The sequence below is a fragment of the Conger conger genome, chromosome 6 (assembly GCF_963514075.1).
Source record: "Conger conger chromosome 6, fConCon1.1, whole genome shotgun sequence".
NCBI classification, from domain to species: domain Eukaryota; kingdom Metazoa; phylum Chordata; class Actinopteri; order Anguilliformes; family Congridae; genus Conger; species Conger conger.
In genome coordinates this window covers 24,532,214-24,553,316 of record NC_083765.1, presented here as the reverse complement: position 1 = coordinate 24,553,316, position 21,103 = coordinate 24,532,214, and the positions used below count along the sequence as shown (strand labels likewise).

General features: G+C 42.0%; 1 protein-coding gene across 1 annotated transcript in view; it reads right to left on the bottom strand.

Moving 5' to 3' along the window:
- Positions 1 to 4,043: 4,043 nt before the first annotated feature.
- The window catches only part of atp8b4 (ATPase phospholipid transporting 8B4), a 40,402-nt gene continuing 23,342 nt past the window's right edge, over positions 4,044 to 21,103 (bottom strand). The window contains exons 15-27 of the mRNA XM_061246897.1: positions 19,514 to 19,702; positions 19,046 to 19,161; positions 18,311 to 18,475; positions 17,779 to 17,890; positions 17,545 to 17,650; positions 15,720 to 15,867; positions 10,452 to 10,635; positions 9,017 to 9,240; positions 8,163 to 8,246; positions 7,459 to 7,704; positions 5,769 to 5,907; positions 5,176 to 5,306; positions 4,044 to 4,484 (exon numbers count right to left, since the gene is read on the bottom strand). Of these exons, the coding sequence (XP_061102881.1) occupies positions 4,161 to 4,484; positions 5,176 to 5,306; positions 5,769 to 5,907; positions 7,459 to 7,704; positions 8,163 to 8,246; positions 9,017 to 9,240; positions 10,452 to 10,635; positions 15,720 to 15,867; positions 17,545 to 17,650; positions 17,779 to 17,890; positions 18,311 to 18,475; positions 19,046 to 19,161; positions 19,514 to 19,702 (2,168 nt within the window). The 3' untranslated portion in view covers positions 4,044 to 4,160. The remainder of the gene's footprint in view (positions 4,485 to 5,175; positions 5,307 to 5,768; positions 5,908 to 7,458; positions 7,705 to 8,162; positions 8,247 to 9,016; positions 9,241 to 10,451; positions 10,636 to 15,719; positions 15,868 to 17,544; positions 17,651 to 17,778; positions 17,891 to 18,310; positions 18,476 to 19,045; positions 19,162 to 19,513; positions 19,703 to 21,103) is intronic.

Below are 21,103 nucleotides of genomic sequence, written 5' to 3'. Positions count from 1 at the left end.
TCAGCATTTCTCCCTTTTTTGTCTTCAACTTGTCCCATGAGGTAAGTCAATCTGGTGTGAATTTAGCAACAGTTATCAAAACGAGTATGATGATGGAGGAAAGCACTTACATGAACAATGTTTTTTGGCCATAAAACAGGCATTAAAGCTGATCTCTAGTTGGACCAAGCTGGTTAAGCTGGTACAATAAGCTTGTGGACTAGCTGACTATATATCAGCTGGTTCACCAGGTGAAAGTGTGGAAAACATTGTTTAAACTAGCTTGTTTAAACTAGCCGGTTTAGGCTTGTTTAAGCTGGAATGTTCAGCAGGGAAGGTAGGTATTAGGGCAGAGGTGGGCAAAGAGGGCCGTATCCATCTCTGGATTTCATACCAACTTCTGGCCTTAATTACATAATTAGCCTTTTATGCCATCAGACATTTACAGTGCATTTCTTGATGTGCATGAATGACAGCTGGAGACTGCTCTTGTGTTCACCGTTTTACTGTGATCTAATATTTGAGTGAACCATCGTTGGTGCATGCAGCCAATTAGTTCATTTAGCCAGGGTAATTGGTGGAAACAAAAACCTGCATACATGCCGGCCCTCCAGGACCGGAGTTGCCCACCCCTGCATTAGAGGATAGCCAAGTCTCCTGTTCCTCATCTTTCCTCAGTATCCACCACTATCATCATAAAAGCAGTTTGAAGAATGTCTATATTCACACAGCTTACACTTGAAGTGTTTGTACACAATATATAACTTAAAAATATAAACATACACACAGGCAAACAGAGACACAGAAGAGTGATATCATTTTAAATAAAGCCAAATGCATTTACATAATTTACACATTTCCTCATGTTATAAAAAAGTAATATGTCCAGTATAAATATAAAAACACATGCAGATATGTACAACTGATGAGCAATACAAAAGTGGCGTATGAAATAACTCATTCATAGCATTTGTGATTTATACATTCATCTGTTTTAACATTCCTGTACGAAATGCTAAATGTGAAATGCTAAACGCCATTTATCAACAGTGTATATTTTTATGCTTTTAATGGCTAATTATGTCCGTGTAAAACACACATTGGATGTTGCAATGCTGTTCAGAACACAAGGTCAAGAATGCAGGTAAATCAACTCATACTCTAAACCTGTGGTAACCAACCCTGTTCCTAGAGATCTACCATCCAGTAGGTTTCCACTCCAAACCGAACAACCCCCCCATCATTCAATAGCAAGAGATCTACATTACATTACATTAATGGCATTTGGCAGACACTCTTATCCAGAGCGGCGTACAGTTGATTAGACTAAGCAGGAGACGATCCTCCCCTGGACCAATGCAAGGTTAAGGGCTTTGCTCAAGGGCCCAACGGAGGTGCGGATCTTATTGTGGCTACACCGGGGATCGAACCACCGACCTTGTGGGTCTCAGTCATGTACCTTAACCGCTACGCTACAGGCCGCTACAGATCTACATTGAGCTGCTAATTAGTAGAGGCAGGTGTGTGAAATTAGGGTTGAAATTAAAACCTACAGGATGGTAGATCTCCAGGACCAGGGTTGGTGATCACTGCGCTAAACCTTTAGAGCAGTCAGTCATCAGCACTTGGGACATTGTAAGCATTGTAAAGGCATTATAATTGAAATTGTTAACCTTGTACAATCTATTTTGAAGACGGTACATTTGCATTTGTGTACATACATAGCATTTCCCTTAATTGAAGGAAAAGTGAAAGGCACATTAACCCCACTCCACCATATGATAATGCTAAATGTTATCAAATATCAGCTATTGTACTGTGCATTCCACAGTGGTCTGGGCTTGTTGCTGTGTTGCATTTTGGAAAATCCATAATGACGGCCAGGGTGCCATAATGTACACATTTCACACTGTGTGGAAAGCTGCCAGCAATTTTCAAAAGAAAACTTGGAATGATATGCATTTAGCACATTGCAACATAAAGAGTTGGCAAAAGCTGAGGTGCCTGCAAGATTTTAGGGTATCAAACTGACCATAAAGGCAACCTGTTAAAATATAATATAAACTGTGCTTAATTGTAGAACTCTCAGGAACTGAGTTGAGTAAATTGCACAACCCCCTGTTTGTTAAGTTACCAAAAACATATTTTTAGAAATAAACACCATATTCACAATCAAGTGAATTCATCACAATCAACGGGATTCGTCTTCCTCACAAAGTCCAACGGTGACAATCCTCATATGTACAGTCAGGTCCATAAATGTTGGGAAATCGACACAATTCTCCTCTTTTTGGCTCTATACACCACTACAATGGATTTGACAAGATAGGCTTTCACTGCAGACTTTCAGCTTTAATTTGAGGGTATTTACATCCAAATCAGGTGAACGGTGTAGGAATTACAACAGTTTCTATATGTGCCTCCCACTTTTTAAGGGACCAACAGTAATGGGACAATTGGCTGCTCAGCTGTTCCATGGCCAGATGTGTGTTATTCCCTCATTATCTAATTTACAAGGAGCAGATAAAAGGTCTAGAGTTCATTTCAAGTGTGCTATTTGCATTTGGAATCTGTTGCTGTCAACTCTCATTATGAGATCCAAAGAGCTGTCACTATCAGTGAAGCAAGCCATCACTAGGCTCAAATCAAAACAAACCCATCAGAGAGATAGCAAAAACATTAGGTGTGGCCAAATCAACTGTTTGGAACATTCTTAAAAAGAAAGAACGCACCGGTGAGCTCAGCAACACCAATTCAGAGGGTTCACCACAAGATGTAAACCATTGGTGAGCCTCAAAAACAGGAAGACCAGATTAGAGTTTGCCAAACAACATCTAAAAAAGCCTTTACAGTTCTGGAACAACATCCTATGGACAGATGAGACAAAGATCAACTTGTACCAGAATGATGGGAAGAGAAGAGTATGGAGAAGGAAAGGAATTGCTCAAAACATACCACCTCATCAGTGAAGCATGGTGGTGGTAGTGTCATGGCGTGGGCATGTATGGCTGCCAATGGAACTGGTTCCCTTGTATTTATTGATGATGTGACTGCTGACAAAAGCAGCAGGATGAATTCTGAAGTGTTTAGGGCAATATTATCTGCTCATATTCAGCCAAATGCTTCAGAACTCATTGGACGGCGCTTCACAGTGCAGATGACCCGAAGCATACTGCGAAAGCAACCAAAGAGTTTTTTAAGGCAAAGAAGTGGAATGTTATGCAATGGCCAAGTCAATCACCTGATCAGAATCCGATTGAACATGCATTCACTTGCTAAAGAAAATTCCCCAAGAACAAGCAGGAACTGAAGACAGTTGCAGTAGAGGCCTGGCAGAGCATCACCAGGGATGAAACCCAGCGTCTGGTGAGGTCTATGCGTTCCAGACTTCAGGCTGTAATTGACTGCAAAGGATTTGCAACCAAGTATTAAAAAGTGAAAGTTTGATTTATGATTGTTAGTTTGTCCCATTACTTTTGGTCCCTTAAAAAGTGGGAGGCACATATACAAACTGTTGTAATTCCTACACCGTTCACCTGATTTGGATGTAAATACCCTCAAATTAAAGCTGAAAGTCTGCAGTTAAAGCACATCTTGTTCGTTTCATTTCAAATCCATTGTGGTGGGGTATAGAGCCAAAAGGATGAGAATTGTGTCGATGTCCCAATATTTATGGACCTGACTGTATATAGCTAGGGATGTTTGAGAAGGAACTGACACAGAGAAGCAATCATAAAGTGAATTACTTCACCGAGCTGTTGCTTTATGGTCTTTTCTTGTTTGTGGCTATGTTTTTTCACTGTCCTGACTGTTACTGCACTTACTTTCCTACTTTATTCACTTATTTTCTTTGAGATTGTGTTTGGTCAGATTCTTTCCCATTACATTACAGTACAGTTATTTAGCTGACACTTTTATCCAAAGCCACTTACAGTTAATTTGAATAAGCAGGGGTCAATCCCCCCTGGAACAATGTGGGGTTAAGGGCCTTGCTCAAGCGCCCAACAGCTGCATGGATCTTATCGTGGCTACACCAGGGCTTAAACCATTTAGTCTCAGGGCCTGTTCTGTTCTTTGTTTTGGTTTTTGTGCTGAGGTGTTTTGGTCTCCTCAGTTTTCCAAGCCCATAACTGTTAACTTTCAGAGAAACTTTTCCCTCAAATTGTGCTCCTGTGTTTCCCTCAGTCTCTGTGCGGTTCAGTTTTGGTGTTGTCCGTGCCGTTGGTCTCTGTGCTGTTGGTCTGTGGTTCCGAGGCGACACTCATCATGTCGTTCCTCTTCTTAAGCAGGTTCTCGATCCAGCTGCTGCTGTTCTGGATCCTCCCAGCAGGGGGTGCCGAGCTGGCCCCAGCGACCTTCATGTTCTTGCCCGAGGTGATGAGCTCGCCGTAGCCTTCCTGGTGAGCGAAGGCGTAGGCGGAACGGCGTGAGCTGGTCCTGCGCACGCGTTTCAGATTCTTCTCCTGAGGACGCTGTCTTCTGCTCGCCCGTTGTAGGTTACGTACCTGCAGAGCAGACACAACAAGCCCATCAAAGAACCAGTAAATAATAAATAAATACAAATTTGTTATTTGTATTTAGAGACTTAGAGATTGATTAGACTAAGCAGGGGACAATGGAGCAAAGTGGGGTTAAGGGCCTTGTTAAAGGGCCCAACAGCTGTGCACATCATGGTTACACCAGGGTTGAACCACCAACCTTCAGGGTCCCAGTCATGTACCTTAGCCACGAGGCTACAGGCTGCCCACTCAGTTAGTAAATCATTGACAAATACTTATCTGGTTCCAGTACACCAGTTAAGTTCAGTAAAGTGTGAAGCCAAAACAGTGACGTATTTGACCCAGATCTGTTGAGTATCTACAAAACAATAGGCCTACATGTTTACTCCTTTTAGTATTCTCTAAATAAATTAGTAAACAGCTGTTTTTTTATTAGCAAGTGACTGTAAATGTACCAGCTATAAGCTAATAAATAGCTGCTTGTCTGAACTTGAATTATATATATTTTTTAACACCCAACTGCCTTCACCAAAAAGTGGTGAAACATATATGAAACATGTTTAACACCCAACTGCCTTCACCAAAAAGTGTGAGCACCAAGGTCTATTCGGTGACATTTCTAATTGCCTCTCAGTAATTAACGGCTGGATTTCCTCTGTGGGTATACAGATGAATCTGGGAGTGTTGCCTACTGTACCTTGTCTGTTAAGGATGGGTAGAGATCTGCCCTCAGGAATCGGACTGCCAAAACCGGCACCACGCATATCACCGTGGTGAGGAGAATGACCAGCCACATGCTCTTCTGGGTCAGGCAGTTCCGCGCCGTGCCTGAAATTCATGAAGACACCTCAATTCAATTCCATTCAATTTCATTTATATAGCGCTTTTCATGGAAGACTGTCACACAGACACTTTGCAGAGTAACAGAAGAGGAAAAAAACCTCAGCCCTGACCCCCGAAATACCATGAGGTAAACAAAAGAGAAAGGTGCTGAGAAAAACCCTCAAACAGTGCCAAGAAATAACTCCCCGAAATCACGGGAGGAATCTGACTAGACACCTGCCAGACACCTGACAGAATTGAAACAGGACAAACCACACTTTAATGAGCATGTCCATCTCTTGATTAACACTTAGCAGTGGTTCAAATGCATCAGCAAGCATATTTCTGATATTTAAAATAATCTCCATAATAGATCATAAAGCATTATTTCTACTCTTGAGCCAGGTATGGTTTTAGTTAAGAAAAAGTACAAAACAAACAACACAGGCACTGTTGACAGATACTTACCGATAAAGGGGAAATGGCTTGGGAATATACCAAATATGCCGTCACTGTGCATCGCAAATAATATGGCAAAATAGACCGCAACGCTTCCCCATACGTAGAAGTGATTCACAGCTGTCCAATAATGTGTATCCAGCCCAATCTGAAAGCCAATCAAAGAAACAATTTTACAAGATATACTGTATGTAATTATCCTTTCATACGATTTTGGCCTGCCTTACTGAAGACTGCTATATTCAAGTATTACTGAATTACTTACACAAGATGGCATACAAAGGAGGACCTCCATAGGCTTTTAAGCATTTTAAAATGGAGATGTATTGTTTATAAAAAATAACCACAAAATGGTTTCCTGTAAATGGTGAAAGAGAAAATAAAAGCATTATATATAGCTCAAATGAAACCTGTTTTTATTATCTCATTTCACATTTCACTGAATTACCTTCTAGTTTTCCTCACCCGCATTGGAATGAATTTGAAAAGGTTTTGACAACCACAATTCTTCACACTTTTTTCTCATTATTGCTATTCAGCTAACATACAAATATATTTTTCTAAATAAAAGTATTTGCTCCTATCCATACATACACTATGTCTCTGGTGGCCAAAAAGAGACTGGCTAAAAATCTAAAATTGCTATTCCGTACATGACCATATACAAGATATGCATACTGAAGAACAAGGACTTGATTTCAGAGCTGAGAAATCCTAGTTTCCTTTTACAATAATTTGATGTGAGAGCATGAAATTCACCCTCTCTAATGCACAAGTGATGAAGAGGCTCCCTGGAATATCCACACAAATCTTCACAGCTTGTACAGGAGGCAGTACTTGTACTGTCCCCAAATATTTGATTATGTGTGTATTATTGAACTGTTGCTTTTCAAAAAGAAATTTTCCAAAAATACAAGTTCCATCGAACTTATGTCTCCAATCCACATTCAATTCATTTCAATTGAGTATAACGAAGCAGGTTACATGCCTTCTGCCAAATAATCATTAATACCGTAATACTGTATCATAATTAATTATGATATTAATAATCATTATTAATAATACATCACATAATCGCTCCCATACCACAATAAGTGTATAAAAGCTGAAATTCCATACAGTAGACTACATCCACGTTTGAGCGATTCCATTTTTGTTAGAAGTCTCCATTGAACACATTTTACCACTTTAAATACTACATAACAGAAATATGATTTGCCAATATAATTTCTACTAATCGTAGAGGGAGATGTGCAGCAGTCCATTCAAGGCTTTGTAAAGCCTACAGGAAGATAATTTAAGATTAGATTAATAATATAATGTCCTACAAATGACAAGGTTTTCAGTACAGAATTCTATTATAATAACCATAAGGTGCAACATGATTGTTTATTCAGTTATTTTTATGTTACTGATAACACAACCATTTCAGCGGACATTAGTTATCGCCTGCCGATGAACTACAGGACATGACATGGATATATGGCAAACCCCAGCGGTGAGAATACAAAAGGCTCAATCGCTATGGATACAAGGTTTTGTAACCAGGGGGGTAAACACAGAATGAGCCACAGCGTCATCTTGCGCTTTCCCGCAAACGGGGCGATGATGTTCCGTTGAATCGTTTCATGCATTCATGCTGGGTAAATCGCCTCTCCCCCCACCCCCTCCTTTCAGAGTCATTCGGGGGCAAGCTCACCTGAACGCTCACAACAATCACTAAGGAAGTTGCTATGGTGACGGCGAAGGACTGTTGGTCAGAGATATGGGAGCCGTCGTCCCTGACGGCGTAGGAGAAGGCTCCGTAGGGGACGAAGAAGAGCACGAAGGAGGTGTACATCCCCTGCAGCGTGCACAGGAAGAACTGCCGCTTGTTGAACAGCAGGTTGAGCTGCCCGGGCTCGTATAGCTTCGGGTGCTGAAGGCTGTTCTGCTCGTTGACGTCCTTAAGAGAAAGAAAGGGCCACATATAAAAGCCGACCGATTCATGAAAGATTCAGCGAAATAAGTTACACTGCATTTTCTTTAGCAGACGCTTTTATCCAAAGTACAATAAGTGCCTACCGAAGGTGATTAGAACTACAGAACAAGTCAGTTAAGGTACAGTTCACTAAGAATCTGTTGTTCTGCAGCCATGAATATCGAGTCTAGTATACATAGTGAATAGGCAAAGCCAGTAACTAGCAAGGTAAGCAAAGTATGAAAAATAAATACCAATGTCACCTTTCTGGATGTTATTAATTTAAATCACCACACGTTGCGGCTGTCTGTTGGAAGGCATGTGTTCAATAAAACTATCGATCTACATGGGTACAAGGAATCTGTCATTACAGGAAGCTGTTCAAGCATACAACACACAGCCAGGTCAATATTGGCTGTGAAAGAATCAATATTACGTCTTACCTTGTCAAACATGCCCATCGCAAGAACAGGCAGAGAGGTGTAGACGATGTTAAAGAGGGTTATAAACCACTGGTCATACACCGTCTGAGGTGAAAAGAGGAGGATTATAAACATCACAAACAGAACACAGCCTGATTTCAGCTTTGAATTCAAATCAATTAGTCTTAAGTCCAGCGACGGAGTATAGCTTCACTGAGCTCGCAGAATGTTCATTTGTGGTCGTTGTCGTTAGCATAATGAATAAACGCACTCCAGTCAGACACAGTGTGTTTATTACGTCACAGTGTGAACCAAACCTCTCTGCCGCCAGTGACATCCATTGCACATCATCTATAAACTGGCCTTTATAGATTATGTGATTCTGAAATTCCTATAATTCAAAGTCCTAAACGCAATATTAGGAGTATGTTAATTGTCCCATCTGAAACAGTGAGATTTTACAGTTGCAAAGGACGTTGTGACCTTATTATAAGGTTCTATCTGCATTCTGAGTGGTTTTGAGATATTGAGCTTTAAAGAACCTTTTCAATGTAGCATTTTCTCATACTTTTAACAGTATTTTTGTGTAAAACATCACATATATTTTTAGTGCCCTGTAAACATGTATGACACCAACTGATTTTTGTTATAATATAAGACAGGGATCATCAAATCACAGCCTTCAGGTCCAAGGACTGCTGGTTTTCCACCTTCCATTTACCTGGGAGTCAGGTGTGAAGACAATCAGTAGCACTAAATGTTCAGCTAATTACCTGGGAGGAAAGCAAATGAGGGCCGGATCTAGATTGAAGGTCTAGATTTGATGATGGCTATTCTAAGGCCTCAAGTGTCACTCGGTGAAGGGAGGCCCTTACCTGTGCCGAGAAACCACAGAAGAAGCCGAACCAGAAGTGCACCAGGGTGAAGGCGAAGTTCTTGTAGAAGAAGTAGCAGAGGAAGTTGCACATGCGGAAGTAGGACCAGCGGCCGTGCACCAGCAGGAGGCGCTGCAGGAAGCGGAACTGGGCGAAGGAGTAGTCCGACGCCAGCACAGCCTGCATGCCCTCCTGCCCGCTGATGCCCACGCCGATGTGCGCCGCTACAGAGGGGAAATATCGAAAATCAACCTTTATCGCTGATGCCCACACCAATGTGTGCCGCTACAGAGGGGAAATATCGAAAATCAACCTTTATCGCTGATGCCCACACCAATGTGTGCCGCTACAGAGGGGAAATATCGAAAATCAACCTTTATCGCTGATGCCCACACCAATGTGCACCGATGGGCAGAGCGCACCGCAATAACAAAATCAACCTTTATTTACACTCAGAAAGGACACACTGAGGAACAAGCAAGTTTGCCGAGTTTAGAATTAAAACCCAAAAAACATACAGTACAATGAACTATAAAAGAGAAAGGGAAACTCAAACACTCTATTATGCTCCCGTTTTTATTGGGAAAATGTTACTACACCCAGTGAGTGTGTGTATGAATGGGTGAATGAGAAGCATCAATTGTACAGTGCTATATAAATGCCAAACATTTACCATTTACACCCTGAAGACGACACTGTGTGTCGAAACGTCGGTTTTTGCAATAACTTACTTGCAAAATTCATTTTATTTATTTTATAGTTCTACATGCTGTTCATTTATGACACATGAGCTCTACTCTTAAGAAGTGTCTCAACTCTCTTGCTGCAAACATGCTGAACACTTGATTTCTTGCTCTTGAATTTTCTGGTGAAAAAGTAATTTAAAATACAATTGCAAAGGCAGTATCTCGCAGGACAAAAAAGACCCTGGTGGCAGAATGAGAGAGGATTAAGCATTCCGAGAGGACGTTCTGTATTTCACCTGCGAACAAAAGGACTTCCTGCCAAGGGTCTTCAAACATCCTACAGCCGTCCAGCTGGCAGGTTAATGAAACCGTTCCTTGCAAGGCTGAACATGCAATTTAATTTAGGGCCCAAACAGGAACGAGGGAGAGGGTTCAATTTTAGGAGGGTTATGCGCAGCCAGGAGCAGACGAATATCAACTCAATAGGTTGACCATGGTAGCAGGGTAACCTATTTTTCGTGATCAATTATTTGTATTAAATATTGATGAGACAGGGGTACAGGTAGACAAATTAAAAACATACAACAATAATAATAATAACAGTAACAAGAAGCTGCCTCCCTAATCCCAATCCCATAACCAGGCGACTCTACCCACTGGATCACAGAAAAGCGACAGAGGTCTGAATATAAGAAAATAAAAGGAGAAGAGTTGAGGTATAGTCCTCGCTCTGGTGGCAGGCTGCTTACTCTTGATCATGCTGACGTCGTTGGCCCCGTCCCCCACAGCCAGAGTAACGGCCCCCCGGTGCTTCTTCACCAGCTCCACCACCTGGGCCTTCTGCAGGGGTGTGACGCGGCAGCAGATAACCGTCTTACACAGGCAGGCCGTGTCCAGCAGCACTCGCTCCAGATCAGCCTCCAGGGCGTGGGCCTGCAACACCACACAGGGCTAAGCTGCTGTAGCCTAGTGGCTAAGGTACTATAGCCTAGAGTCTAAGGTGCTATAGATTAATGGCTAAGGTACTATAGCCTAGAGTCTAAGGTGCTATAGATTAATGGCTAAGGTACTATAGCCTAGTGTCTAAGGTGCTATAGACTAATGGCTAAGGTACTATAGCCTAGTGGCTAAGGTGCTATAGACTAATGGCTAAGGTACTATAGCCTAGTGGCTAAGGCACTATAGCCTAGTGTCTAAGGTGCTATAGACTAATGGCTAAGGTACTATAGCCTAGTGGCTAAGGTGCTATAGACTAATGGCTAAGGCACTATAGACTAATGGCTAAGGTACTTTAGCCTAGTGTCTAAGGTGCTATAGACTAATGGCTAAGGTACTATAGCCGAGTGTCTAAGGTGCTATAGACTAATGGCTAAGGTACTATAGCCTAGTGTCTAAGGTGCTATAGACTAATGGCTAAGGTACTATAGCCTAGTGGCTAAGGCACTATAGCCTAGTGTCTAAAGTGCTATAGACTAATGGCTAAGGTACTATAGCCTAGTGGCTAAGGCACTATAGCCTAGTGTCTAAGGTGCTATAGACTAATGGCTAAGGTACTATAGCCTAGTGGCTAAGGCACTATAGCCTAGTGTCTAAGGTGCTATAGACTAATGGCTAAGGTACTATAGCCTAGTGGCTAAGGCACTATAGCCTAGTGTCTAAGGTGCTATAGACTAATGGCTAAGGTACTATAGCCTAGTGGCTAAGGTACTATAGCCTAGTGTCTAAGGTGCTATAGCCTAGTGGTTAAGGTACTAGAGCCTAGTGGCTAAGGTACTATAGCTTAGTGGTTAAGATGATATAGACTAATGGCTAAGGTACTATAGCCTAGTGTCTAAGGTGCTATAGACTAATGGCTAAGGTACTATAGCCTAGTGGCTAAGGTACTATAGCCTAGTGTCTAAGGTGCTATAGCCTAGTGGCTAAGGTACTATAGCCTAGTGTCTAAGGTGCTATAGACTAATGGCTAAGGTACTATAGCCTAGTGTCTAAGGCACTATAGCCTAGTGTCTAAGGTGATATAGCCTAGTGGCTAAGGTACTATAGCCTAGTGGCTAAGGCACTATAGCCTAGTGTCTAAGGTGCTATAGACCAATGGCTAAGGTACTATAGCCTAGTGGCTAAGGCACTATAGCCTAGTGTCTAAGGTGCTATAGATTAATGGCTAAGGTACTATAGCCTAGTGTCTAAGGTGCTATAGACTAATGGCTAAGGTACTATAGCCTAGTGGCTAAGGCACTATAGCCTAGTGTCTAAGGTGCTATAGACTAATGGCTAAGGTACTATAGCCTAGTGTCTAAGGTACTATAGCCTAATGGCTAAGGTGCTATAGCCTAGTGTCTAAGGTACTATAGCTTAGTGTCTAAGGTGCTATAGCCTAGTGGTTAAGGTACTATAGATTAATGGCTAAGGTACTATAGCCTAGTGTCTAAGGTGCTATAGACTAATGGCTAAGGTACTATAGCCTAGTGGCTAAGGCACTATAGCCTAGTGTCTAAGGTGCTATAGACTAATGGCTAAGGTACTATAGCCTAGTGGCTAAGGCACTATAGCCTAGTGTCTAAGGTGCTATAGACTAATGGCTAAGGTACTATAGCCTAGTGGCTAAGGTACTATAGCCTAGTGTCTAAGGTGCTATAGCCTAGTGGTTAAGGTACTAGAGCCTAGTGGCTAAGGTACTATAGCTTAGTGGTTAAGATGATATAGACTAATGGCTAATGTACTATAGCCTAGTGTCTAAGGTGCTATAGACTAATGGCTAAGGTACTATAGCCTAGTGGCTAAGGTACTATAGCCTAGTGTCTAAGGTGCTATAGCCTAGTGGCTAAGGTACTATAGCCTAGTGTCTAAGGTGCTATAGACTAATGGCTAAGGTACTATAGCCTAGTGGCTAAGGCACTATAGCCTAGTGTCTAAGGTGCTATAGACCAATGGCTAAGGTACTATAGCCTAGTGGCTAAGGCACTATAGCCTAGTGTCTAAGGTGCTATAGATTAATGGCTAAGGTACTATAGCCTAGTGTCTAAGGTGCTATAGACTAATGGCTAAGGTACTATAGCCTAGTGGCTAAGGCACTATAGCCTAGTGTCTAAGGTGCTATAGACTAATGGCTAAGGTACTATAGCCTAGTGGCTAAGGTACTATAGCCTAGTGTCTAAGGTGCTATAGCCTAGTGGTTAAGGTACTAGAGCCTAGTGGCTAAGGTACTATAGCTTAGTGGTTAAGATGATATAGACTAATGGCTAATGTACTATAGCCTAGTGTCTAAGGTGCTATAGACTAATGGCTAAGGTACTATAGCCTAGTGGCTAAGGTACTATAGCCTAGTGTCTAAGGTGCTATAGCCTAGTGGCTAAGGTACTATAGCCTAGTGTCTAAGGTGCTATAGACTAATGGCTAAGGTACTATAGCCTAGTGGCTAAGGCACTATAGCCTAGTGTCTAAGGTGCTATAGACCAATGGCTAAGGTACTATAGCCTAGTGGCTAAGGCACTATAGCCTAGTGTCTAAGGTGCTATAGATTAATGGCTAAGGTACTATAGCCTAGTGTCTAAGGTGCTATAGACTAATGGCTAAGGTACTATAGCCTAGTGGCTAAGGCACTATAGCCTAGTGTCTAAGGTGCTATAGACTAATGGCTAAGGTACTATAGCCTAGTGGCTAAGGTACTATAGCCTAGTGTCTAAGGTGCTATAGCCTAGTGTCTAAGGTACTATAGCTTAGTGTCTAAGGTGCTATAGCCTAGTGGTTAAGGTACTATAGATTAATGGCTAAGGTACTATAGCCTAGTGTCTAAGGTGCTATAGACTAATGGCTAAGGTACTATAGCCTAGTGGCTAAGGCACTATAGCCTAGTGTCTAAGGTGCTATAGACTAATGGCTAAGGTACTATAGCCTAGTGTCTAAGGCACTATAGCCTAGTGTCTAAGGTGCTATAGCCTAGTGTCTAAGGTACTATAGCTTAGTGTCTAAGGTGCTATAGCCTAGTGGTTAAGGTACTAGAGCCTAGTGGCTAAGGTACTATAGCTTAGTGGCTAAGGTGATATAGACTAATGGCTAAGATACTATAGCCTAGTGTCTAAGGTGCTATAGACTAATGGCTAAGGTACTATAGCCTAGTGGCTAAGGTACTATAGCCTAGTGTCTAAGGTGCTATAGCCTAGTGGCTGAGGTACTATAGCCTAGTGTCTAAGGTGCTATAGACTAATGGCTAAGGTACTATAGCCTAGTGTCTAAGGCACTATAGCCTAGTGTCTAAGGTGATATAGCCTAGTGGCTAAGGTACTATAGCCTAGTGTCTAAGGTGCTATAGACTAATGGCTAAGGCACTATAGACTAATGGCTAAGGTACTATAGCCTAGTGTCTAAGGTGCTATAGACTAATGGCTAAGGTACTATAGCCGAGTGTCTAAGGTGCTATAGACTAATGGCTAAGGTACTATAGCCTAGTGTCTAAGGTGCTATAGACTAATGGCTAAGGTACTATAGCCTAGTGGCTAAGGCACTATAGCCTAGTGTCTAAAGTGCTATAGACTAATGGCTAAGGTACTATAGCCTAGTGGCTAAGGCACTATAGCCTAGTGTCTAAGGTGCTATAGACTAATGGCTAAGGTACTATAGCCTAGTGGCTAAGGCACTATAGCCTAGTGTCTAAGGTGCTATAGACTAATGGCTAAGGTACTATAGCCTAGTGGCTAAGGTACTATAGCCTAGTGTCTAAGGTGCTATAGCCTAGTGGTTAAGGTACTAGAGCCTAGTGGCTAAGGTACTATAGCTTAGTGGTTAAGATGATATAGACTAATGGCTAAGGTACTATAGCCTAGTGTCTAAGGTGCTATAGACTAATGGCTAAGGTACTATAGCTCATTGGCTAAGGTGCTTGACTGGGACATGGATGGTCGGTGGTTTAAGCCCCACTGTAGCCACAATAAAATTAGTGCAGCTATTGGGCCCTTGAGCACGGCCCTTAACCCCACATTGCTCCAGGGGGAATTGAGCCTTGCTTAGTCTCATCAACTGTAACCCACTTTGGATAAAAGTGTCAGATAAATAACTGTAATAAGAACAATAATTTCCACTGATTCACATAAACTATTAAGCAGTAAAGAAGCCATAATAACGCTCACCATTATTGAAAAAACTATAGCTACCATATAATGACGAACTGTAACAACTATTCACCATTGTTTAAGTTGTTTTTTATTTCATCCTAATATTTTATCCTAATAATAAAAACAATGAAGATACTGTATGTAAAATAATTAGTATTCATTCAGGCATGTAACAAAATGGAGCTCAGGAAGAACCATAGGGGCTTGAAAGAATGCATTCGTATTATGATGCGACTCACTCATGAGGCAGACACAGACAGCAGTGTCTTCCACTCCTAAAAGATCCCTGATGTGCCATCAGGTACCTGTGCTTACGGCTAAATTTCCAGCCCACTGCACACCAATCGTGGGAGTATTTTGGATGAGAGAGCGCCCTGCGGGTGTCTGCTTTAGGGAGGCGTCCCTGGGGAGCGGGGCAGGGAAGAGGAGTCTTCAGTAGGGCAGTGAGTGTTAATGAGGAGCGCAGAGAGCTGGGGACCTCCTGTACAACAGCACCGCTAACGTGCTACTCGTTAGCCACATATCAGAGGCACTCACACACACTGTACACACACACATACTGAACACACAGACACACACACACACATACTGTAGACACAGACACACACACATGTTGTACACACACACACACACACACACAGACACATACTGTACATACACACAAGCAGGAACACACCCATGCACACACACAGACACACACACACACAAGCCAGAATACACACACACACCTCCACAAACAGGGCAGGTCCATGGAAAGCAGGAAGCATTTCTGATTTATTTTGAAATCCCCATTAACTCCTACCGCATCCATAACCCGGCCTTCCTGGCTGTAGATTTGGTCAAATTGTTTCAGATTGACACATGCATTTTTAAGCAGCACCCTTAGAAAGATGTGTAGAGAGCCCTTACCAAACTGTGCCCGTTAATGATTAATGCGTACTCGGCAGTGAAGGTTTCCTCAAAAACCGAGTCCTTCCTATTTACTTCAGACTTCTCCCCGTCCATGCAGCCATTGGCGACCTCCCTGCATGGCCCCAGAATCTGTTCTCTTGCTCCTCTGTAACAAAAGAAAATGGTGAAGTGCCAGTGCACAAGCTAGCCAATGTCAAGATTTGCTGAGCCTTCATTTTGTTTGTGTTGAATCATTTAACACCATTTTTTCTGCAGCAATTGCACAGTTGTTTCAAGGATTGTGCTCCAGAGATCTTAACACATCAATTAACAAGAAAATGTGTGTCACCGCAATTCTAACTTCTCCCTTAGTGAAATTCTAACTTCTCCCTTAGTGAAAGAGACATCACAAAGCAAAGCATGGCTCTAGGGTTCTTCATTTTGTCATTTAATTAACTGTGCTTAAAATCAGCTTCATTATAATATGTCAGGAGGTAGAGAACTTTAATTAAATACACATTTTTTTTGTTGCAAGGAAGAGAGCAATATGATTTTCAAGTTTATTGTAATATAATAATATAACAGAATATATAAGAATATGAACTACACTATATTGCCAAAAGTATTCGCTCGTCTGCCTTCACACGCATATGAATGTGAGTGACATCCCAAACCATAGGATTTAATATGATGTCGGCCCACCCTTTGCAGCTATAACAGCTTCAACTCTTCTAGGAAGGCTTTCCACAAGGTTTAGGAGTGTGTTTATGGGAATTTTTGACCATTCTTCCAGAAGTGCATTTGTGAGGTCAGACACTGATGTTGGACGAGAAGGCCTGACTCGCAGTCTCCACTCTAATTCATCCCAAAGGTGTTCTATCGGGTTGAGGTCAGGACTCTGTGCAGGCCAGTCAAGTTCTTCCACACCAAACTCGCTCATCCATGTCTTTATGGCCCTTGCTTTGTGCACTGGTGTGCAGTCATGTTGGAACAGGAAGGGGCCATCTCCAAGTTGGGAGCATGAAATTGTCCAAAATGTCTTGGTATGCTGAAGCATTAAGATTTCCTTTCACTGGAACTAAGGGGCCGAGCCAAACTCCCGAAAAACAACCCCACACCATAATCCCCCCTCCACCAAACTTTACACTTGGCACAATGCAGTCAGACAAGTACCATTCTCCTGGCAACCGCCAAACCCAGACTCGTCCATCAGATTGCCAGACGGAGAAGCGTGATTCGTCACTCCAGAGAACACGTCTCCACTGCTCTAGAGTCCAGTAGCGGCGTGCTTTACACCACTGCATCCGACGCTTTGCATTGCGCTTGGTGATGTAAGGCTTGGATGCAGCTGCTCGGCCATGGAAACCCATTCCATGAAGCTCTCTACGCACTGTTCTTGAGCTAATCTGAAGATCACATGAAGTTTGGAGGTCTGTAGCTATTGGCGACCTCTGCGCACTATGCGCCTCAGCATCCGCTGACCCCGCTCTGTGATTTTACGTGGCCTACCACTTTGTGGCTGAGTTGCTGTTGTTCCCAATTGCTTCCACTTTGTTATAGTACCACTAACAGTTGATTGTGGAATATTTAGTAGTGAGGAAATTTCACGACTGGACTTATTGCACAGGTGGCATCCTATCACGGTACCACGCTGGAATTCACTGAGCTCCTGAGAGCGACCCATTCTTTCACAAATGTTTGTAGAAGTAGTCTGCATGCCTAGGTGCTTGATTTTATACACCTGTGGCCATGGAAGTGATTGGAAAACCTGAATTCAATGATTTGGATAGCTGAGTGAATACTTTTGGCAATATAGTGTATATGAATGAATACAATCACTCACCTGAGCTGCTGTTGGACCTCCTGCACTGTGTGACCTGAGATGATGAAGACCTCGTTCATGTCGTCTCGTAGCATGTTACAGGAGTAGCCGATATTCATTGCTGTCTCTGCAACAAATAGGAAACAAGTTACATAAAGTAACCTTTGCCTAAGGTCTCCAACACTCATTTTGAACTAGGTACCATCTGCCAAAACTGTCAACGGTATGTTTTCTGTTCTTCAAACTTGTGGTTACCTAGCTTGTCTCCTGTGAGGACCCAGATCTTAATGTTGGCCAGAGTTAAACAGACAATGGTCTCTACCACGCCTTCCTGTAGTTTGTCCTCTATGGCTGTAGCACCCAACAGCTATAGAAAGAAAAAAAGGGTGTGTGTTAATTAATTTCTGAAAAAAGGGACCTTACTGTACCATTTCAGCTCCCATTTAATAATAACAATACATTTATTTGTATAGCACTTTGAGCATACAGCACATTACAGCAGTAAAAACAAAGAACATAAAAATACACACAATGCCACAAAAAATAACACAATACTTAGGATAAAATAAAAGTATAAAATCAATAAAAATGTAAAAATCCTTTTTTTAAAGACAAAATAGACACTGAAAAGTTATGAACACAGTAGTATGAATATATAAACCACGTGAATTCAATGCAATTTCAATTTCCCAAAGACACCCCACAGAGCAACAGAAGGGAGGCACAATAGATTCCACCCCTCCTGTACATGGAAATACCAGGATTTGTGCCATCCTTCAGAACGTACCAGCAGGTCCTGCTCAATCTCCTCGTACAGAAGGGCGAGGCGGTCCTCTCTGTTATCCAGCCCGGTGCTGGCCAAATGGAGCTTCTTCATCCATTCCTCAAAGAAATCCTCATCTAGATCTTTGTAGGCCAGAGCTAATGTTCTCAATCCTTCTCCAGCAAACTCCTGCAGCAAGAGAGAGATGTCATTCACTGTAGACAAAGGTTTGAGCCATGCTCATGGCCCAGAGTGGAAAAAAGTAATCAGTAAGAGACATATCACACCTTTGCTGGCCATCCATCATTCAAAATAACCCCCTAAGCTCCTGAGAAAATGTTCCATTTCATTTCAAGTTTCCAGAAATACAGCTAATAAATCTGTTCATGGGCAGAAGAGAGCCTCCTGACAATAAAGCTCTTTTCCTGTGGCATGGAGATTTTCCTCACGCCAGAAGCCACACAAAATGAAGAATGATGGATTGGCTGTCAATGTAGAAATCAACACATTAGAGCCATTTCTTTCTGGGTACTTTGGATTTTGTTTAAGTCATCAGTGGAAGATATTTTAAATATACAAACCAAAAAAAATGTAATCCCATCACTGATCTAAACATAAAACTGATTATCATTACCAAGTACTGTGTAAACATTAGGTTTCTCTTTTAGCAGCACGTAACTAATCACATTTCCACACAGATTTGTGAAGTACTCTTCAACAGTTAAACAGGAGGAAAACAGAATCTCTGGTGTGACATACATTGAGATGTTCTGAGGTAGTGTACATCAACTCTTCATTTGATGGATCCAGCCTATCAAATATAATTGTGTCGGCCCCCTTTGAGTAGAGTTTCAGTTGTCCCTCTGGCGTCCTCACTATATAAACAGGACACAAAAAGTTGCCTTTTTATCAACTGCTCCTTAAAGGGTGGTATCATACTGGCAAAGCTAGCCCTGCTATAAAATCCAGCTACGACCAGCCTGACTTTACAAGCTACCAGCTGTTTCCAAACATAGCTTGAGCTGGTCAAACCATGTTGGAGATAGTCTGAACTGGTCAACCAGCTACCAACCTTTCCAAAGCCTAGTTTGAGCTGTTTTTTTCAGCAGGGAGGACTTTACAAGAGTTATATTAAGGCACTCAAAATGGCCATGACTAACCAAACTGTTAACATTTTTTAAATTAATTTGTTTACTGAGGGTAGTAAATGCATTGTGCAACACGAACCAATGACACTCATTCTCTTGCGCACGTTGTTGAAATCCAAGATGGCCAGGAGCTGGTAGGTGACAGGCCGACCCATTTCATAGAGCGTTATGGTCTCCGGCGTCCTGGCTCTGAAGACAAACCCAAAATTGCGTGCAGCGGTGACCAGGGCGCCCTCATCAGGGGACTGTGCTTGATAAGTCAGCTCTCCTGGGACAAAAAAGACCGAACTTACTATTGGCAAGCATACTCGAACAGTCATAGGGCCCTCTTATGGCGGTAACCTAAACACAAGTGTATTTGCTAGTCAGGGGGCGACATTAAGAGGAAAGAGCAGTTGTCTGGAAGTCGGAGAGTTACCAGATTGATTCCCTGCCCCGGGTGTGTCGAAGTGTTCCAGTGCAAGACAGTAATGGCTGATTGGTGCCTTGCATTGCAGCCTTTTGCAGTGGGTGTGTGAGTGTGTGTTGAATTTGTGTGAATGAGTGGCTTCTGAATTGTTAAGTACTTTGGATAAAAGCATTCTATAAATACAGTCCATTTCCCATTCTAATTACAATTTACAGTAGTTTCAGACAGACACAGTGGTAATTTCCACAAATGCTTTCAGCTGCATCAAAATAGAAATGTGCCCACCATTACCATGACCTTCCCATATGGGCTTCTGGTCATATGTGGTTTTAAATGGTTTATCGCAAGTCCAGCCCTTTTGAACCCGGTGCCTTACTTTGCGCATGTACTATCTGCCATGAAATAAGCAAAAGTGGATCTGGCCACACAGTAAATGCACTTGCCTGTTTCCCTTTAGACCATAGACTAACCCATAGAGACCTTTTTATGACACTTATGCAGATACAGTAATATCCCCATCCCCAACATATTGTGACCCCTTTGTTTCCAGAACATAATTCTAATGTTACTAAACAACTAGCAGCTTAACTGCCTAAACAAGGAAACTTATGCGAGGAAGAATTACTTTGAGAATTTCCTGGCAAGCCTTTCATTTTAGCCGATCTACATCATAAATCCTATCAGCAAGTGTGACTACCAATTCTACACTGCATAAATTACACAGCCCTTCAAGCGGAAAGTCATCCTCTCTCCAAATCTAAAATTATTCCAGCAATGATTACAAGGCAGAAAATGTATTCTGTGCAACTTCAAATCAATGTTCTACCAATCATTCTGCAAAAAATAAAAAATACAGTAACTGTACACTTCCTGAAAGCTAAATAATATTGAGTGCATACCATCTATGCACTGAAAACTAATACAAGGTTAAGCTTTTTTATATTCAGAGGTAGAAAATCCAGGTTCAGAAAGTAAAAGTTCTCTCCAATATTGTGTTCCAGTTTTGTGTACCTATTTAGCAGAATTCCTCAGGGGGCAGAACTAATTAGTGAAATCAGTGAATGAGTGATTCCGACCCAAGTAGGGTCAGCATGTTAACCAGCCTTATAGTCAAATAAATCGCATTTAGGCTGAAACACATAATGGCCCAGTTTCACAGACACAGATTAAGCCTAGTCCTAGACCAGTGGTCATCACTCCTGGGCACACTCTGCGATTCTCCATACATTACTCATTACTCAATTTAGTCCAGGACTAAGC